Source organism: Narcine bancroftii, chromosome 6, assembly GCF_036971445.1.
Source record: "Narcine bancroftii isolate sNarBan1 chromosome 6, sNarBan1.hap1, whole genome shotgun sequence".
Taxonomy (NCBI): Eukaryota; Metazoa; Chordata; class Chondrichthyes; order Torpediniformes; family Narcinidae; genus Narcine; species Narcine bancroftii.
This window is the reverse complement of record NC_091474.1, coordinates 97781155-97802089: the sequence shown is the minus strand read 5'-3', so window position 1 is coordinate 97802089 and position 20935 is coordinate 97781155. Positions and strand designations below refer to the sequence as shown.

The window sequence follows — 20935 nt, the reverse complement described above, 5'->3', positions numbered from 1 at the left end:
TTCCCGGGACCCCGGGGAGACCCAACTAGGAATTGGGAAGTGGGAACAATGGTCTGCTACTATTGTAACAAGGAGGGACACTTCAAGAGAGAGTGCCCCATGCGAGCCAGGGAGACGCAATCGTATGCCCTGATGGAAACAGACTATGAATAGGGGAGTCACGGTTCTCAGTCAATACACAGTGTGGGGCTGCACGGAGAACCACTGGTAAATTTAAGCATAGGACCCCATAGTGATAGGATGATATTCTTAGTAGATTCTAGGGCAGCCCGGTCTAGTATATTACACCCACCCAAGGGCGTGAGGATAGAAGGGACAGTAATGATTTCAGGGGTAGGGGGAAGAGATTTCCCGGTCCCTGTATTAAGAGATGTTAGGATACAGATGGGAGAAAAGGTTATAACGGAAGATCTCTTACTTGTTCCCCAAGCTGGAGTTTGTTTGCTGGGATGGGATTTACAAGATCAATTGGCTATCGGCACCAGACCACAAGAATCAGGTATTGGGGTTCAACTATATGTATTAAGTGAGGAGGATCGGGAACTCATAAATCCTGGAGTATGGGCAGGAAGAAGCAATAGAGGAGTGTTAGATATCCCTCCCCTACGAGTTACCTTAAAAGATCCTGAGCAGATTATTAGGCGAAAGCAGTATCCCATTCCAATGGCTGGCCGAAAGGGGCTGCAGCCAGTAATTGACCAATTGGTGAAAGATGGCATTCTAGAACCTTGTATGTCACCTTTTAATACCCCAATCTTACCTGTCCAAAAACCAGACGGTACCTATAGATTAGAACAGGACTTGAGGGAACTAAACAAAATTATTCTCACTCGTCACCCTGTCGTACCTAATCCATACACAATAATGGGTAAAATCGATCCCCATAGTAAATGGTTTAGTGTGATTGATCTCAAGGATGCTTTCTGGACCTGCCCGTTAGCAACAGAGAGCAGAGATATGTTTGCTTTTGAATGGGAGAATCCTTTTACGGGACGTAAAAATCAATACAGGTAGACCGTTCTCCCTCAGGGCTTTACGGAATCACCAAACTTATTTGGCCAGGTCCTAGAACAAATATTAGAGGAGGCTCCTCGGAAAGAGAGTTGTCAGTTAATTCAATATGTAGACGATTTATTAATTACGGGAAGAACGTATGAATCAGCTAAACTATATACCATTGCACTTTTGAATTTTCTCGAAAAGAAGGGTCTCAGGGTGAGTGAATCCAAGTTACAATTTGTACAATCAGAGGTTAAATACCTGGGTCATTTGATAAGTCAGGGAACCAGAAAGATCAGTCCAGAAAGGATACAAGGTATTCTACAGATCCCACCTCCTAAGAATGCCCAAGAACTCAGGAAATTCCTTGGTCTAGTGGGATACTGTAGAATTTCGATAGAAAATTACTCTAATCTAGTTCGATTCCTTTACGATAAACTCACGATTCTAGGGGGCGAAGCGCTTGTTTGGATGGAAGAAGAGATTAATAATTTTAACGGTGAAACAGCGCCTTATTAGTGCCTCAGTGTTGGCTTTAACCCAACCTTAATAAGTCTTTTGATGTTTATACTAACGCAAAAGAGGGTGTAGCAACTGGTGTTTTAACACAAGAAAGGGCAGGCTGCAGGCAGCCAGTTGCTTTTCTCTCAAAAGTTTTGGATCCTGTTTGTAGTGGTTGGCCAGAATGTGTTCAAGCTATCGCAGCCACTGCTATTTTAGTTGAAGAAGCGCGAAAAATTACATTTGGTGCCCCAATGATAGTGCACACTCCTCACACCGTTTGCAATATTCTGTTACAGCGTGCGTGCTGGTAGGTGGCTTACAGATTCTAGAATTTTGAAATACGAAGCAATTTTGATGGATAGGGATGATCTAACTCTGACTACAAGTAGAGAACATAATCCAGCAGCCTTTTTAGTCCCTCCAACCTCTCCCAACACAATCAATGAGTTAGAGCATATATGTTTGGAAGTGATAGACCTGCAGACTAAGATTAGAGAAGATTTGAGTGATGAGCCTTTACAGGAGGGAGAATGGTGGTTTATTGATGGCTCTTCCCGCTGTATTGATGGCACTCGCTATAGCGGATATAGTGTAGTGGATGGGAAAGAGGGGGTAGTTATTGAAGCCGGTCACCTTCCCGGTCACTGGTCAGCCCAGTCTTGCGAATTATATGCCCTCTGTCGAGCTCTCCAAGGTCTGGAAAATAAGATGGGCACAATCTACACAGATTCAAAATATGCTTTTGTGGTAGTGCACACCTTTGGGAAAATCTGGAAGGAACGGGGAATGATAACGGGAAAAGGACAAAAATTGATGCATGAGAACCTAATTGTCCAATCCTTGGAGGCTCTGACGTTACCTGAAGAAATAGCTGTGGTTCATGTACGGGGCCATCAAACTGGTGACAGCCCTGAAGCACAGGGCAACAGACAGGCAGATGCAGCTGCTAAACAGGCTGCGCTCACTGCAAAAGTGGGCATGCAGCTGTTACTCCCCATCCCACAGGAGCTTAAAAAGACTCCCATCTTTTCACGAGAAGAGGAGGTTTATATGAGGGATCAGGGGATGTGTCAAACTAGTGATGGGTTGTGGTGGACAGCCGAAGGACGCCAAGTGCTGAACAAAGCATTGGCACGGCAAATGTTTGATCAGCTCCACCAACAGACACACTCGGGAGCCCAGGCACTTGTCGACACTTTTGTACGCTCCTTTCATTGTTCGGGCGTATACACTATAGCCAAGCAGAGTACTCAGGGGTGCCCAATTTGTCAGAAAATTAATAAGAAAGTCATGCGCCAGGTAATGCCTGGCGGTCGCGATATCGCTGTACGCCCTTTCCAACAGATACAAGTGGATTTCACAGAGTTACCTAAGATAGGTGTTTACAAGTACCTGTTGGTGATGGTAGATCATTTCACGCGATGGGTTGAGGCTTTCCCGACCCCGAATGATCGTGCTAGCACCGTTATCAGAGTACTGCTGGATTCTGTGATTCCACGGTATGGGATGATCCAGACCATTGACTCGGATCGTGGTACACACTTTACTTCTCGGGTACTCCAGGGGGTTTGTAAAAGATTGGGCATTGACTGGCAGCTCCATACCCCATGGCACCCCCAGAGTTCGGGCCGGGTTGAGCAAATGAATCAGACTTTGAAATATCAGCTCACTCAACTTCATGAGGAAACTGGCCTCTCCTGGATTAAATGCTTACCCTTAGCTTTAATCAGGATTTGCACAGCACCTCGTAAAGATCTTGCTGTCTCACCATATGAGATGATGTTTGGTCTTCCTTACATGGGATTCCACACTGATACTCCCATCCCTGAGGCTAATGACCAATATATCTCTAAATATTTACAGGAACTGTCTGCTTCGCTCCTTGATTTAAAACAGAAGGGTTTACTAGCTCAAACTCCCCCCTGGAGTATCCAATTCATTCTATTAAACCTGGTGATTGGGTATTTGTTAAAGCTTGGCAAGATACACAACTAAAACCTGTCTGGGATGGCCCCTACTGTGTACTTTTGATTACAGACACCGCTGTACGAACGAAAGAAAAGGGTTGGAGCCATATCCAATGAATCAAACGAGCTGCTGAACTACAGACTACAGATCTTGAAAATCCACCCTCCACCTGGCGTGCAGTTCTTCATCTTGACTTGAAAGTTACACTACGCCGGGAAAAAGTCTTGTAATGTTGTTTTTATTATTTATTGTACTGTTTAATTGTTACCTCCCAAATTCTGAGACATCACTAAAGTATTCAAAATGTATTAAGTCCTCCTGGAATAGGGGCAGCATAGATGGCCAGTATTTCACTTTAGAATGTAGACGGGGCATAGATATAGGGTACGATCATAGTAAGGTAGGGGTTAATATAGATTTCAAATGTGGACCAGGGGAACAGAACACCTCTCAGTATGATGATTTTAATGGTATTTTGGACTCTGCAGATATTAACAAGATCAGTTTTAAACGTTTAGCACAAAGCAGATGTGGGCACAAAGGCAGACAAGATAATTGTCAGGATTGTACATGTGACAGAGAGAGAGTTGATACATATGCTAATGTTTGCAGGCAGGCTACAACTCACAGATTAAGTTACAAGAAACACCCCTCCCCAACCTGTGCTATTCTAAAGCATCCTTTGGGTTACACAGCCATTTCAATTCTTAAATACCACTACTTTAAGGGGAGTCCCAATGGTAAATGAAATAAAGCTGCTGGGCATTTAAATCGTTTGTTCAGACTCCAGGCGGCTTTGGAGATCGTTGCCGAACGGACGGCGATGGCCCCTAATGTAGGGGCTGAAGAACGACGACAGCTATTAGCAACGATTCAACGAAACCGCCTGGCTCTCGATTACTTGTTGGCTGCTGGAGGCAAGCGTCTGTGCGAGACTCAGTACTGACAATGCTTACAACGGTCAGGCGGTTAAAGACACTGCTTCAGGACTTCGACAAAAATCTTCCCATGCCCAAGTTCAGACTTGGCAACCTTGGACTGATGTGGGATGTGTGTTTCCCAAATGGATGCTTATGACACTGCAATTCGTTTATTGACCCGCTGGGAGAAAGACCAACTTTGCCAATAGCACAGTTAATTTGACAGATCAGTGACACTGATCTAAAAGAGAAGTCAGGATTGTGAGAGATCAGTAACACTGATCTTTTTGAGAGATCAGTATCACTGATCTAAAAGAGAAGTGAGGATTGTGAGAGATGAGTAAACTTGACATGAAAATATGAAAGATGGGGAAACTAGTACAGACACATGGAGTGATGGATTAAACCAGTATGAACAGGCTAAGCATGGAAATTAGAATGCAGGAAGCAGAGTCAGCCTATGTAAGATAAGAATCTTCTAGTCTTTTCGACAGGATCGGTGAGCTCACTGTATGAATAAGATAAGGAGAGGTAAGGAATAGAATGTAGGAAGTTGAGGTAATCTGGATGAGATAAGGGTTTCCTAACCCTAGACAGAGGTACCAAGTTCTACATATATAATTAGTAAGCCTTACACAGATTTATCAAGTATGCATATTAAATTAGTAAACCCTAGACAGGATTAGCGAACTCTGCATATGAAGAGACTGTAGCTCTGAGAGTCGGAAAGATGTGAATGGGGACAAGGGCAAGGTTGTGAATAAGGACAATGAGGGTAATAACATGATGAGACACCGACAGGATCCCCCCTGGTCCTCCAAGTTCACAGAAACTGCACGAAGGCAGGAAGGATTGCCTAATGCCAAACCCATCCAGGAGGCAGAAGAATGTAAGAGGGAGGGTATTCCTATACTGAAATTCACTGTATAAAAGTTGGGTGAGCCCCAGTGTATGTGTGTATTCCCAGGGTAAGGGGAAGCACCCAACTTTGCATTGTTGTAATAATAAATGTTCTTTGTTCTCAATTTTTGTCTCGAGCAATTTCTGTTAAGGTACTTCTATTTCTAACACCTGCAACCAGAGAACTTGGAAGAAGGAGAAGTGAGATTGAACTGTGAACCAAATAACTTTTCTTGAATTTGCACACACATTGCATACACGTGCGCATGGAATTTGAAGTGGGTAATTTGGGTTAGTTAACTATAGAGTTAAGTTAATGATTTGTGACAAACAGAAGTACCTTCACAGAATTTGCTCGAGACAAAAATTGAGAACAAAGAACATTTATTATACAACAATGCAAAGTTGGGTGCTTCCCCTTACCCTGGGAATATACACACACACTGGGGCTCACCCAACTTTTATACAGTTTATTTCAGTATAGAAGTACCCTCCCCCTTGCATTCTTCTGCCTCCTGGATGAGTTTGGCATTAGGCAATCCTGTCTGCCTATGTGTTGTTTCTGTGATCTTGGAGGACCAGGGGGTATCCTGTCTGTGTCCCATCATGTCATTGTCCTTATTGTCCTTATTCACAAACCTGCCTTTGTCCTTATTCACCCTTCCCAACCCTCAGGGCTTACTAATTGTTACATGCAGAACTTGTTAATTCTGTCTGAGGTTTACTAATTACATATGCGGAACTTGCTGAGACTCTGTCTAAGGCTAGAAGACCCTTATCTTATTCAGACTAACTTTACTTCTTACATTTTATTATCTACCCTTATTCTATTCATACTGGCTTTATTCATTACACATATATCCATACTAGCTTTCTTCATCTCTCATATTTTCATATTAGTTTCACTCATCTCTCACAATCCTCACTTTTCTTTTAGCTACGCTTCGTGAATTCTCAACTGGAATGTATTACTTGTAAACTTGTTCTTTTTCCCAGCGAGTCAGTAAACGAACTGCAGTCTCAGCATCATCAGACAGAATTTGGGAAACATACATTGTTTGGGTTATAGTGATCTGATGAGGGCTCCGTTGAATTAAATACTGCAACAAGTCTTTAGGCAGGGGAGCACCATAATGGACAGAATAGCGAGTCCAGCTGCTATAAGGGCTGTGGGTATCTGACTCCAGTTACCAATAAAAAGTCTAGTCCATCCCACACCAGACCAAGGTTGCCAAGCCTGAACCTGGGCATGGGATTTTCGAACTCTTGAAGAAGTGTCTTTAACCGACTGTTGTGAGCATTGTCATTAACCAGTCTTTCACAAACGCTGCCTTCAGCAGCCAACGAGTAATCGAGAGCCAGGCGGTTTTGTTGAACTGTGGCTCGTATCTGTCGTCTTTCTTCACCCCATAAATTCAGGGCCATCACTGTCTGTTCGGTGATGATCTCCAAGGCTGCCTGGAGTCTGATTAAACGAGTTAAATGCCAAGCAGCTGTGGTGTTCTGGAGTAGCTTACGTCGTTTACAACTGGAACTCCCCTTACAGTGGTGGTTCTTAACATTCCGAATGTCTGTGTGACCCAAAGGATGATTTACAGGAGACCAAGTTGGGGAGAGGTGTTTCTTGTCACTTAACCTGTGAGTTGCAGCTTGTCTGCGAACATTAGCATAAGTATCACTGAACCTGTGAGTTGCAGCCTGTCGTGAACATTAGCATATGTATTCACTCTATTTCTGCTACATGTACAATCCTGACTAACATTCTGTCTGTCATTGTCCCACCATCTTCTTTGTGCTATCTCTTTAAAACTCCTCTTTTTAATATCTGTAGAGGCCGGAATACAAACCAAGTCTACTCCCCTAGGGCCGTTCTGTTCCCCTGGTCCATGTTGGGATCCTATATTAACCCATACTAAATAAGGTACCCCACTATGACTATACTCTATACCTGCGCCCTGTCTGCATTCTAAAGGTAAATAATTGTCACCTCTGCTGCCCCTATTCCAGGAGGACTTAATACATTGTGAGCAATTTGGTGATTTCCCAAAAATTGGGAACCAACAAGTAAACAAAACAGCAAATGGTAAAAACAACATTACAGCACTTTTTCTCTGCGTAGTGTAACTTTCAGATCAGAAGGATGAAGGACTGCACGCCAGGTGGAGGGTAGATTATCAATGTCTTTAGTCCGTGGATCAGCAGCTTGTTTAATTCGTTGTATGTGAGTCCACCCCTTTTCTTTCGTTCGTACTGCAGTGTCTGTAATCAAAAGTATACAATAGGGGCCGTTCCAGACAGGTTTTAGTTGGTGATCTTGCCATGCTTTTACATATACCCAATCACCAGATTTAATAAAATGAGTAGGATGCTCCAGGGGTGGGTTTTGAACTAATAAACCCTTCTGTTTTAATTAACTGCCAATGTATTCCCAGGATTTATTAGTTCACGATCCTGTTTATTTGGTGAAACACTAATTAAAAGTGAATAGCTGCAATTTAATGCCTTATCTGTTTTTACAATAGTTTCCAAAATCGTTGTGGGGCAACACACCGTTTACCATAACAATCTGACATTTCTTTGTGTTAGTGTAAATGTTATATTTAGAATTATTGTAAAAAGAAACACAAACCATATTTCCATGGGTTTTGAATATATTAGACCTTATTAAAACGCAGTTGAAGCTGCTTGTCTGTATTGGGCAACCAACCTGAAATTTGTTAGAGTGAGTACATAACAGACTTTGCAGCACAAGAGCGCCTGCGAGAGAACTTGAAACATATTCAACCTTTAGTTCTGCCTTAAGTACACAATTAGCCATAATGATTTGGCGAGTGATATTAACTGTATTCTAAAATGAATTTATTTTAAAAATAGCCGAGTGGGAATAAGACATGTCTTTGTCACTGCAGACGAAAACGAATTTGACGATTATTTAATGTCGCTATTGTAATTTAAACATTAAATGCCTTGCGCCAAAGCCCACAGGAGCTGGCCTTATTTAAAGCAATCTGTAAAACCGGCACCGAAAAACATTTAAAATATGTTCTTATGAACATTACACACACAATCATTTAAGTACAGGCTGGTTTCTATTATTCCACTTAAAGTTCTGCTGCATGAATCCTGGAGCTTGTGGAGTTATTATTGAATCAAGAAATATTGGTGCCATGCCAATCTCTCTGTAACTTGCCGATTTTTCCAGTCCTTAAGCCGAGACATACTGAATAGCATCTGGTTCAAGATCTGTGAGCTATTAATGATATTGTTATGCCTATGCACCTAATTGTTCTGAACTATGCCGCTAATTTAAATCATATTCCAGCTATTGCAGTACTCACGCACCACCATAGACCTGTTTGCAGGTTTATTTCTCCATTAAGCTAAATCCAGTCGGGCAGGGTTTACCTCTGTGCACAGACATTGCCGGCACTACACAAAAGTGTCTTTGCAGCGGCCAATATCACTTTCCATCAGCCGGTACAAGTTTGCACTCAACATTCAGTGCCGGCTCTCCTGATGTCTAATGAGACACACCACATGACTCAAGCATGTTTGAGCCTCTCTGAACTCTATTAGGGAACCTGTATTTGACCTGCAGTACTATTAACCCAGCAGTCTTTTAGACACCACTTCCAGATGAATTTGAAAAATCAGATCATGATTATTTACAATGTAACTTCCGCACGACCAGATTTAAATATAAACCTGATGAATGGGGGAAGTTATCATGAACTAAATTACAGCGGCAATACAGAGAAATTGTGCTGAGGCATGAGTTTCACTCCGGAGGAAAATGCACCAGAGAAATCAATCATTAAACTTATTGGATTCCCCAGAGGTTTCTTTATTCTCCAGAGGTGGGCGATCTTTAAGCTCACGGACCTTGTCTGCTGAATTTGTAAAACAAATGTACTAAATCTATTGAGAGGGCTCCATACCGCTAACTGCAAGACAGGAGCCTGGAGCCTCAGTTTCAAGTGAACAGAATACAATTCATTAGTGCCACAACACGCTTAAAGGGACATGCACACACCCCCTTCAACTGACTGATCCAGCCACTTTACACATCAGATCCTTTCTTTATCTTACATACACTTAAAAAAGTAAGACGTATAGAACTCACCCTATTTGCGCAAACATTTCTCCCTGCAAATGTTATAACATCGCTCAACTCTCATGTACTCCCTGTGCAAAATCACGTTTGAATACAATATATTTCATAAAATGAAATTAACTGGTAGTTAAATTCGTTCATTCTACAGTATTGATAAACGATCATTTATGAAATTTACATTTTAGCATGAATTTTAATTAATATTGGTCAGTGACTGAAGTGAGAAGTCGTGATTTATGAAATTATCTCTGGTCTCTACTCTCCCACTCCCGGCGCTTCTCCCAACATCCAGGAGCTGGCACACAGCCCCTAACATTTCCCTGCTGTTCCTCCACAACTTCCTTGACTGCCTGCATCAAAATCTTAGCCTTTCCTTTCTGTTTATCCTCAGATCTCTGGACGTATGCCCTTTGTGCGATCTGTAAAAACTGTGTTATTCCCTGTTCATGCCAATTCTCAGTCTTCTGCAATTTTCTCCTGATGTCTGGGGCAGAATTAGTAACGAAGCCCGTTAATACCAATTGTTCACCCGCTGGGGATTCTATATCCAAACCCCCATATTGCTGTATGCAATCTATTCAGAAATGCAGAGGGGGGGTCTCCTCGGGACCTTGGTGAACCTCAAATACTTTCTTAAAATTCTGTCCCTTTGGAACAGACTCCTTGATTCCTTTTATCAGATTAACCCTATATTCCTCCATTAATGTGCGACCATCATTAGTATTCTTATCCCAATTTGGTTTTGCCAGGGGGAATTTAAGTTCCCCAGGTATCACCTCTGGTCCCCCTTGGTGTTCCCTATCCCAGATTCTAATCCCTGCCTGGCAAATCATTCCACGTTCATCCAAAGTGAACAGAGCCCTAAAGATCGATGTTAACTCATCCCACGTAAATATATTTGGTCCCAAAAATTGATCTAATTGTTCGGCACATCCCTGAGGATCCTCTATCAGGGAGGTCATTTCTCTCTTAAAGTTACGCACCTCCGTACTAGTCAGGGACACATTTAGAAACTGAGACCCCCTCCCACAGGAACTTCCCGAAAAAGGTCTCATCCAGTTAATTTCTGGCTTATCCTCTCCTTTATAATGTCTAGGTTCCTGCTCTCTGGGAAATGAATCAAAGGGTTCTGCCCTTCCCTCCCGGAGCGTCTCACACTGTTCTGAATCAAAGTCTCCTCCCTCTCTTGTCAATTGAGGTAGTAATCTAGTACTTTGTGAATGGGTCATCATACCACCCCTACTTTCTTCTTTCTTTGGCTGTGGGGGTGGAGGGGAAGGTGAAGAAGGGTAGAGCATAGGAGAGAGGGGAAAGATAGGAGCCGGCATAGGAGGAGCATAGGGTGGAGGAAGGGAATGTAACACATCCCATCCTTGTGTTTCAGGGACAAAAGGTTCCTCATCCTTCTTGTCCTTACATTCCTTTTCATTCAAAACCAGTTGATCAACCGATCCACTGAGCCAGCAGGCTGCATATTTTCTGCTCTCAATATTATCTCTTTGATTTTGATATAGCCAGATGTTCAATGCCTGACACATCCAGTCCTCATCGGATCCGAACTTTGGTCAATATACCGAATTCCCTTTTATCGGGTTTTTAACTCATTCCAGACAGCAATACCTGACCATGGTCTGTTTGTCTTTCCTGCGGGTTCTCCCCGCACCCCAATCAGATAGCATTAATCCTAACGCACTTTGCTTAGTTATCTGATCATCCTGTCCTTCCTTAGGACTATTTCCCTTGCTACTCACCTCCCATACTAACAGGTAAGTAAAATTCCTCTTACCGGGATCCAGTAGCTATTCCTAGCGCGCTTCCTTAACGTCCTCCCGTCGTTTGTTCTCAATGCCTCTTCTCGGATATCACTCGATCATCCACTGACAAGTCACCCGCCGTCCGTGAGTCCAGCTGAATCAGCCGGGGTGCACCTACCCTCGTCATCGGGCACTCTGTCAGTGGAGGGAGTGGGATCCCGGACGAACCCCCATTTGTGAGAAACAGAAGTACCTTCACAGAATTTGCTCGAGACAAAAATTGAGAACAAAGAACATTTATTGTACAACAATGCAAAGTTGGGTGCTTCCCCTTACCCTGGGAATATACACACACACTAGGGCTCACCCAACTTTTAGACAATTTATTTCAGTATAGAAGTACCCTCCCCCTTACATTCTTCTGCCTCCTGAATGAGCTTGGCATTAGGCAATCCTATCTGCCTATGTGCTGTTTCTGTGAACTTGGAGGACCAGGGGGTATCCTGTCTATCTATGTTCCATCATGTCATTGTCCTTATTGTCCTTATTCACAAACCTGCCTTTGTCCTTATTCACACCTTCCCAACCCTCAGGGCTTACTAACTCTTATATGCAGAACTTGCTAATTCTGTCTTCTTTCTTCTTTGGCTTGGCTTCGCGGACGAAGATTTATGGAGGGGGTAAAAGTCCACGTCAGCTGCAGGCTCGTTTGTGGCTGACAAGTCCGATGCGGGACAGGCAGACACGGTTGCAGCAGCTGCAGGGGAAAATTGGTTGGTTGGGGTTGGGTGTTGGGTTTTTCCTCCTTTGCCTTTTGTCAGTGAGGTGGGCTCTGCGGTCTTCTTCAAAGGAGGTTGCTGCCCGCCAAACTGTGAGGCGCCAAGATGCACGGTTTGAGGCGATATCAGCCCACTGGCGGTGGTCAATGTGGCAGGCACCAAGAGATTTCTTTAGGCAGTCCTTGTACCTTTTCTTTGGTGCACCTCTGTCACGGTGGCCAGTGGAGAGCTCGCCATATAACACGATCTTGGGAAGGCGATGGTCCTCCATTCTGGAGACGTGACCCATCCAGCGCAGCTGGATCTTCAGCAGCGTGGACTCGATGCTGTCGACCTCTGCCATCTCGAGTACTTCGACGTTATGGATGAAAGCGCTCCAATGAATGTTGAGGATGGAGCGGAGACAACGCTGGTGGAAGCGTTCTAGGAGCCGTAGGTGATGCCGGTAGAGGACCCATGATTCGGAGCCGACCAGGAGTGTGTGTATGACAACGGCTCTGTATACGCTTATCTTTGTGAGGTTTTTCAGTTGGTTGTTTTTCCAGACTCTTTTGTGTAGTCTTCCAAAGGCGCTATTTGCCTTGGCGAGTCTGTTGTCTATCTCATTGTCGATCCTTGCATCTGATGAAATGGTGAAATTCTGTCTAAAGGCTTACTAATTACATATGCGGAACTTGCTGAGACTCTAAGTCTAGAAGACCCTTATCTTATTCAGACTAACTTTACTTCCTACATTCTAATTATCTACCCTTATCCTATTCATACTGGCTTTGTTCATAACACATATATCCATCCTAACTTTCTTCATCTCTCATATTTTCATATTAGTTTTACTCATCTCTCACAGATTGATTCTATTTTCATGTTTGAAGTTGATTAAGAATAACTTTTGTTTTGAAAGCCACTTGTCTTTGTGAATGGGTTTTGGGGTCCTTTGGGCTTGTAACAATTGTGTCAAAAAAATTATTGTTTTGCGGCAGCATTACAGCATTGCTATAATTTCATTTTTTTTAAATAATTAAATTAGTGCAAATGAAAAGAATGTGTGGTGGTGTCTGTCATTCATTGTCCATCCAAAAATCTGATGACAAAGGGGAAGAAGCTGTTTTATGCACTGTCGGGTATTTGTCTTTAGGCTCCTGTATATCCTTCCGAATGGTGGCAGTGTGAAGAGGGTGTGACTTAGATAGTGATGGTCCTTGAGGATAGAGCAGTGGTTCTCAAGCTTTTTCCACTCACATCCCTATGCCATAGGTGCTCTGTGATTAGTAAGGGATTCCTTAAGGTGTTGTGTGGATGGAAACAAAAAATTTGAAAACCACTGTTTTTATAGTACCTAATTGACTAGTGCGCAGTTATGAAATTCCAGAGGAAGTGGGCCAATGACAATTTTTCTCAAGCAAAATATTTCAGTAAGAGTTGGGTCTTGAGCATTGATTCTCAACCTTCCCTTCCCACTCACATGGCACCTTAAGCAATCCATTACTAATCACAGAGGACACGGCATAGGGAATACTTAAAGTGGTATTGTAAGTGGAAAGAAAAAGGTTGAGAACCACTGCTCAAGGACTGTCACTATCCAAGTCACCACTCAGTTAGCTGATCTATCTTGCTCCTATTCGCTTCCTCATTGCTGTCTGTGATTTTGCCCATGGTGTCATCAGCAAATTTGTAGACTTCGTTTGATCTGTTCCTAGCCACGCAGTCATGGGTGTATAGTGAGCAGAGCAGTGAGCTAAGCCTGCTTCACAAGATCACAAGAAAAAGGAATAGAAGCAGGCTATTTGGCTCATTGAGTCTGCTCTGTGAAATCTCCCTAAGCTAAATTGTTCTCACATCTAGTTCCAAGTTCCGGCCTTGTCCCCATGTCCCATGATTCTCTGATACCTATCAAAATTTTGTCTTTAAATTCCCCCAATGTTCCTGCCTCCACAGCTGTTGCAACAAATTCCACAAATCCACTTTTTTCTTTGGCTTGGCTTCGCGGACAAAGATTTATGGAGGGGTAATGTCCACGTCAGCTGCAGGCTCGTTTGTGGCTGACAAGTCCGATGCGGGACAGGCAGGCATGGTTGCAGCGGTTGCAAGAGAAAATTGGTTGGTTGGGGTTGGGTGTTGGGTTTTTCCTCCTTTGTCTTTTGTCAGTGAGGTGGGCTCTGCGGTCTTCTTCAAAGGAGGTTGCTGCCCGCCAAACTGTGAGGCGACAAGATGCACGGTTTGAGGCGATATCAGCCCACTGGCGGTGGTCAATGTGGCAGGCACCAAGAGATTTCTTTAGGCAGTCCTTGTACCTCTTCTTTGGTGCACCTCTGTCACGGTGGCCAGTGGAGAGCTCGCCATATAACACGATCTTGGGAAGGCGATGGTCCTCCATTCTGGAGACGTGACCTACCCAGCGCAGTTGGATCTTCAGCAGCATGGATTCGATGCTGTCGGCCTCTGTCATCTTGAGTACTTCGATGTTGGAGATGAAGTCGCTCCAATGAATGTTGAGGATAGAGTGGAGACAACGCTGGTGGAAGCGTTCTAGGAGCCGTAGGTGATGCCAGTAGAGGACCCATGATTCGGAGCCGAACAGGAGTGTGGGTATGACAACAGCTCTGTATACGCTAATCTTTGTGAGGTTTTTCAGTTGGTTGTTTTTCCAGACTCTTTTATGTAGTCTTCCAAAGGTGCTATTTGCCTTGGCGAGTCTATTATCTATCTCGTTGTCGATTCTTGCATCCGATGAAATGGTGCAGCCGAGATAGGTAAACTGGTTGACCTTTTTGAGTTTTGTGTGCCCGATGGAGATGTGGGGGGGCTGGTAGTCATGGTGGGGAGCTGGCTGATGGAGGACCTCAGTTTTCTTCAGGCTGACTTTCAGACCAAACATTTTGGCAGTTTCCGCAAAACAGGACGTCAAGCGCTGAAGAGCTGGCTCTGAATGGGCAACTAAAGCGGCATCGTCTGCAAAGAGTAGTTCACGGACAAGTTGCTCTTGTGTCTTGGTGTGAGCTTGCAGGCACCTCAGATTGAAGGGACTGCCATCCATGCGGTACCAGATGTAAACAGCGTCTGCATTGTTGAGGTCTTTCATGGCTTGTTTCAGCAACATGCTGAAGAAGATTGAAAAGAGGGTTGGTGCAAGAACGCAGCCTTGCTTCACGCCATTGTTAATGGAGAAGGGTTCAGAGAGCTCATTGCTGTAACTGACCCAGTGACCCTCTGGTTAAAGAAACTTTTCCTCATCTCTGTTGTAAATTGGTACTTTTTAATTCTAAGACTGTGCCCTCTTGTCCTAGAATCACCCAACAGGGGAAACTTCTTATTTACATCTACTCTGTCTAATCCATTCATTATTCAAAATGTTTCCATCAGATCCCTTCTCATTCCTCTATATTCTAATGAATAGAGTCCAAGAGCCGCTAAGTGTTCCTCATATGTTAGCCTTCAAATATTTGTACTCTGGCTGAAGCAACCACTCAACTTTTTAATACAAACATTTACATACTTTGTATATACTTTAAAAACACATTTATTATGTTCACAATTTACAAGTTGTTCATAGTACAAATAATTATATAAATATAATTTTTCCATGGGATATTTAAAAATCATGATTTTTAAGGTTGGTTGTTAGATTCAATGTCTCTCCTATGCCATTTTTGTCCCTCCATTTCAAGTTTAAGAGGATTGCATGACCAGAAAATAGGTTTTAAAAAGTTTCTATTCTTGTGCACAACGCAATCTCTCTTCCTCCCACATTTAACATCTGGTGCAAATAAAATTGCTTTCAGACTTAGAAATAATAGCACAGGTACATTGCTTCATTTCTGACTAATGGATACCATTTTAGAAGTTTATTAACATGATAATAAAGATGCTGGACATAAATCTTCAGTGGAGGGGGTGTTGAAAATCTGGTTGGGATGTTGCACTTGGGATAATGGCACTTGCTTCAGGTAAGACATGGAGCTGTCTGTGCCTGATCTCCTGGTCAAACTGGTGCTGCCATGGAGCCACCTGACCTTTTGCTGCTCCAACAGCATGTGTAGAAGGTCCTCCACGACTAATGTCTTGCCCGATCAGATCCAGTCTCTGGAAATAATGCCCACCAGTAGACACACAAAGTATTTGAGCATGAAGGTGGCATAGTCCAGCTTCCTGAGTGCAGTGGGGGTGGGAGGGCAATGAACAACTGGGTGTGTGGGGGTGGGGTGAGGGCTAGGAGCGAGGCCTTTGCTTAAAGCAGTAGTTCCTAACCTTTTACTTTCCACTCACATACCACTTTAAGTATTCCCTATGCCATAAGTGTTCTGTAATTAATAAGGGATTGCTTAAGGTGGTATGTGGGTGGAAAGAAAAAGTTTGAAAACCACTTTTTTAATCATTCCAAATTGATTTGTTATGTGCCCAGTTTCATAACTTCAAAGGAAATGGGCCAATGGCAATTTTTCTCAAGCAAAATATTTCAGTAATAATTGAGTCTAGAGCAGTGATTCTCAATCTTCCCTTCATACTCACATACCACCTTAAACAATCACTTACTAATCACAGAACATTTATGGCATAGGGAATACTTAAAGTGGTATGTGGGTGGGAAGTAAAAGGTTGGGAACCACTGGCTTAAGAGTCCGCCTTTTTTTAAATGGTTCCAAATTGCGGAAGATTCTGAACAACAGCAAGTGCCTGGTCCCAACAATCCTGGAGAAAAAGTTAAGCACCTGTAGTTGGTCATTTATATGACCAGAACAAGATGTGATGAAGATAGTTTGAAGTTATCACCAATAGTACCCCACGGAATAAAATTACCTACTGCCACTGAGACATTAACTGTCTCAATCTCTCCTCTCCCATTCCAACTTACCCCCACAGCAGAAAATTTCCAATTGCTGTCGAGACATTTAACAGTCTCGACTTCACCACTCCAATCACCTAGTCTAATCTTATCTCCTTGGTCTGATTTCCAACTGCAAATGAAGGCTTCTTCAGGTGGATTCTCTGGTAAGAATGCGCCTGAAGAAGAGGAAGTGGCCATTTGAATTGTTGTTCCTTCAGGTTGTCATGTTTGGGATGGCTGGCTATCAGAGCTGGGACAGCTGGTGCAGGCTATCAGCGCGGGGACATCCCGACACTGATCGCTCTGCCCTGCTCTTTCCCAACAGCCCTATATCAATCTCCACACTGTGGGCGGCTGGTGGGGGGACTGCAGGGCTGGAGCAGCCGGCACAGGATACGTCCCCACACTGATCCCACTGCCCTGCTGTCTCCCAACAGCCTGATATCAGTCCCCAAACTGTGGGGCAGCTGGCACTGGCTGAAGTGGTTGGAGTGGATGACGCAGACTGAAATGGTTGGGGCGGCCGGCACAGGCTGAAGGGGTTGGGGCGGCCGGCGCGGGCTGAAGGGGTTGGGGCGGCCGGCGCGGGCTGAAGGGGTTGGGGCGGCCGGCGCGGGCTGAAGGGATTGGGGCGGCCAGCGCGGGCTGAAGGGGTTGGGGCGGCCGGCGCGGGCTGTAGGGGTTGGGGCGGCTGGCGCGGGCTGTTGAGGGTGGGGTGGCCGCCACGGGCTGAAGTGATTGGGGCAGCCAGCACAGATTGTGCTGTAGCCCATGCCGACCACCCCAACTCCTACAGCCTGCGCCAGCTGCCTCACAGTGTGGGGACTGATATCGGGCTGTTGGGAGAGAGCAGGGCAGAATCAGTGTGGGGACGTCCTGCGTTTACAGCCCACGACAGCTGCCCATGCCCTGACATCCTGTGCCAAGGGCAGGGGCAGCTGGAAGGGGAGCAGTCAGGCGCTCGTCAGCTGACTGTCATCCCCTTAGCAGCCGCTTTCAGGTGGCTGCATTCATGTGCAGGGAATGACCATTGTGCTGTGGCGATTATCCCTCTTGGAGCATGGTTAATAAGTTCGCCACGCAGGCACCTCCTGCGTATTGAAGTGGCCTCCCGACACCCACATATTGCCATAATATGCGGCTTTTCAAGCAGGGAGTTTGGCCACCTGAAAGTGCCTTGAGACATTAACTGTCTTGATGTCACCACACCACTCTCCTATTCCAAGCTTATCTCAATAGAACAAATGTTCTGAAGCTGTGACTAGTCTCTTTTTGAGTTATGGGTTATAATCGTGATCATGAATAGGAATCAGATGTGCCAAGAGGAGCGTGTGAAGCTTGCAGGGAACTCTATGATAATGAACAAACCTGACACTTCCATATGTTGGTGGGAAGTGTTTGTAGAGGCCAGATAGAATGTCATGAATGCATTTAATGTCATTCTATCTTTGGTTGGCAGATCCCATGTTTGAGCTCTTGGAACAGTATGATGATTCCCAGTTCATCCACTTGACAAGTCATTACTTGGAGACCCTGGAACAGGCAATTGAAGAAGCAGTGGATAAAGTCAGCCTCATTTTAACATACGAGAGATATTTCAGTGAACAAGAGTACAAGGTGAGTTGTGGAGAGAGAATGAATGTTGCACAACTATTTGAATAACATCCTAGAAATAAAACTTTTCATGGAGAAATAAACACACCAATAATAAAAATATGCCAGAAATCCGAGACAAATCTGGAAATGCTCTGTTGAACATGTAGCGTCTGACAATAGACCCAGATGGAACCCAGCGCATGGTCCAGTTAAAGACTGCAGGAACTACCAGCAGCAGACCCACGGGCCAGGTAAAGAAGAGCTGATCACGTGGATATAGAGACGGAGCTACAGGTCAAGCTGAGACGCCGTGACCTGAGGCTTCTGCTCACTACCATCCTCCTAGCCAATGTATTTTGTGAACAGATGTGCGCCCAGCACCAACCCCTGCAGTACTCCGCTTACCACTGATGCCCACCTGAAAAACACCTCTATACCACAACTATTGGTTAACCAATCCTTTATCTATGCTGATACATCGCTCCGAACTCTGTTCATGCTTATTTTATGTACGTCTTTTATGCGGCACTTTATTGAACATCTTTTGGAAATCCAGGTAAAGAATCTGATCCCCCAATCTATCGTGCACGTTATATTTTCAAAGAACTACAATAAGTTTGTCAAACAGGAACTGCCTTGCTGCATCAGCCTGAGGGATCCATTTTGCTCCAGATGCCTCGCTAGTTCTTTAATGACAGCTTCAATCAGTTTCACAACTATGGATGTTAATCTAACTGGCCTTTAGTTCCATGCTTTTTGCCAACATCAATTTTTGATTAGTGGCATAACATTCACCATCTTCCATTCTGCGAGGACCTGTCCAGGGAAGTTTGATAAATTATCATCAAACCTTTACTGTAACTTCTGCCATTTATTTCGGTACCCTGAGATGCATTCCATCAGGACCAGGGGACTTGTTAATCTTTAGACCTCTTCTGTGATAGCTATTATATCCAGATCCTCACCTCCTGTCTTTGGCAGGTTAGACGTGTTTTCCACCATGAAGACTGACACAAAATAGTCATGGAAAGCCTCACCCATTACCTCATTACCCAACATCAATTATCCCTTCTCATCATCCAAGGGACTAACTTTCTCACTTTAGCCATCGTTTTGCACTTTCAATAATTATGAAAACTTTTACTGTCTGTTTTTGTATTTTGTGCTAATTTTTTTACGGTCTGCCTTCCCTCTCTTTATTGCTTACTTCATGGTTCTTAGTTGCTTCTGAAAGGTTTGTCTAGTTTTCCACTGTTCTTAGTGACTTTGTGAGTGCAAGCTTTAGTTTGATGCCTTCCTTTATTTTCTTACTTATCTGAGGCTGGCTGTCCCCACCCTTATGGTCCTTGCTTTTAACTGAAATCGACTTTCCTTGAGCGCAATATATATTTTTAAAATCTGAAAGTCTTCCATTCAACTGAACCATCCCTGGTTCCCCATGTATCTTGACCAACTCTTCCTTCATCCCCTTGCATTTTCCCTTGTTTATGAAAAATACACTGGTTTTAGACTGAACTATTGTACTCTCTATTGTATGATAAATTCAATCATATTGTTTCACTCTTTCCTAGAGGATTCCCAACTACAAGATCACTAATTTTACTTGTCTCATTGCACAGGACTAGATCCAAGATAGCATATTCCCTTGAGGTTTCAGTAGCATGCTGTTCAAGAAACAATGACGTCCACCCTTTAGCCATGACTGTGATGGCCGCAACAGCATACCTGCCAATATGTAGCTATACTACAAGGTCATCACTTTATTTCTTAAGCTGCATGCATTTGTGAGGGATACTGGAATGTTAGGAGTCCAGAGATACTGGAAGCAAGTGCCAATTAAGAATAAAGTATTATGGGTTAACTTAAGGTGAAGGGATACTGGAATGTGAGGAGTCAAGCAAGTGCTCATTAGAGATGAAGTATTATGGGTTAAATCAGGGTGAAGGGATGCTGGAATGAGAGGAAGGGTTGTAAAAGTGTAATAAACTAAGGATCTTCAAAATAGGATAACAAGTAGATAGCTTTAGCAAGTCTTAGGGATTGATTAATGAGTGAAGAACAAAGACATGATACTTCTCTGGCTAACAAGTTTGCAGGAAGGCACATAAACTGATAAGAATTTAGAATCCACGTGGGCAGAATTACCTAATGCTAAACCAATCCAAGAGGCAGAAGAATGTTAAGGGGAAGGAATCTCTGTACTGAAATGAAATGTATAAAAGTTGGGTCTGCCTCAGTATCTGTGTGTATTCCCAGGGTAAGGGGAAGCACCCAACTTTGCATTGTTGTATAATAAATGTTCTTTGTTCTCAATTTTTGTCTCGAGCAATTTCTTTAAAGGTACTTCTGTTTCTCACACATTTAAATACAAAATTTTAGCCCTGATTTGTTACTTTGTTTGACACTTGTCCATATGGCATTGCAACTCAAACCAATGGCTGTAATTTTGCCTGTCTGCCTGTTCTTCCATACTAACTCCTTATCAGCTATTTTTGCGCCAACCACCACTTCCTCTACCTTGTCACATTAACTCCACTCACCCTGTGAATCCAGTTTAAACCCCTTCTCCGCCCCCCCAC

General features: G+C 43.8%; 1 protein-coding gene across 4 annotated transcripts in view; it reads left to right on the top strand.

Moving 5' to 3' along the window:
* The window catches only part of LOC138736395 (NACHT, LRR and PYD domains-containing protein 3-like), a 153933-nt gene that overhangs the window by 88675 nt on the left and 44323 nt on the right, over window positions 1–20935 (top strand). For all 4 annotated transcript variants that reach the window (XR_011340256.1, XR_011340255.1, XR_011340257.1 and 1 more), the window contains one exon: window positions 18220–18377. Coding sequence is in view for 1 of the 4 variants with exons in the window: in XM_069885867.1 (XP_069741968.1) it covers window positions 18220–18377 (158 nt within the window). In the remaining 3 variants the exon portion in view is untranslated. The remainder of the gene's footprint in view (window positions 1–18219; window positions 18378–20935) is intronic.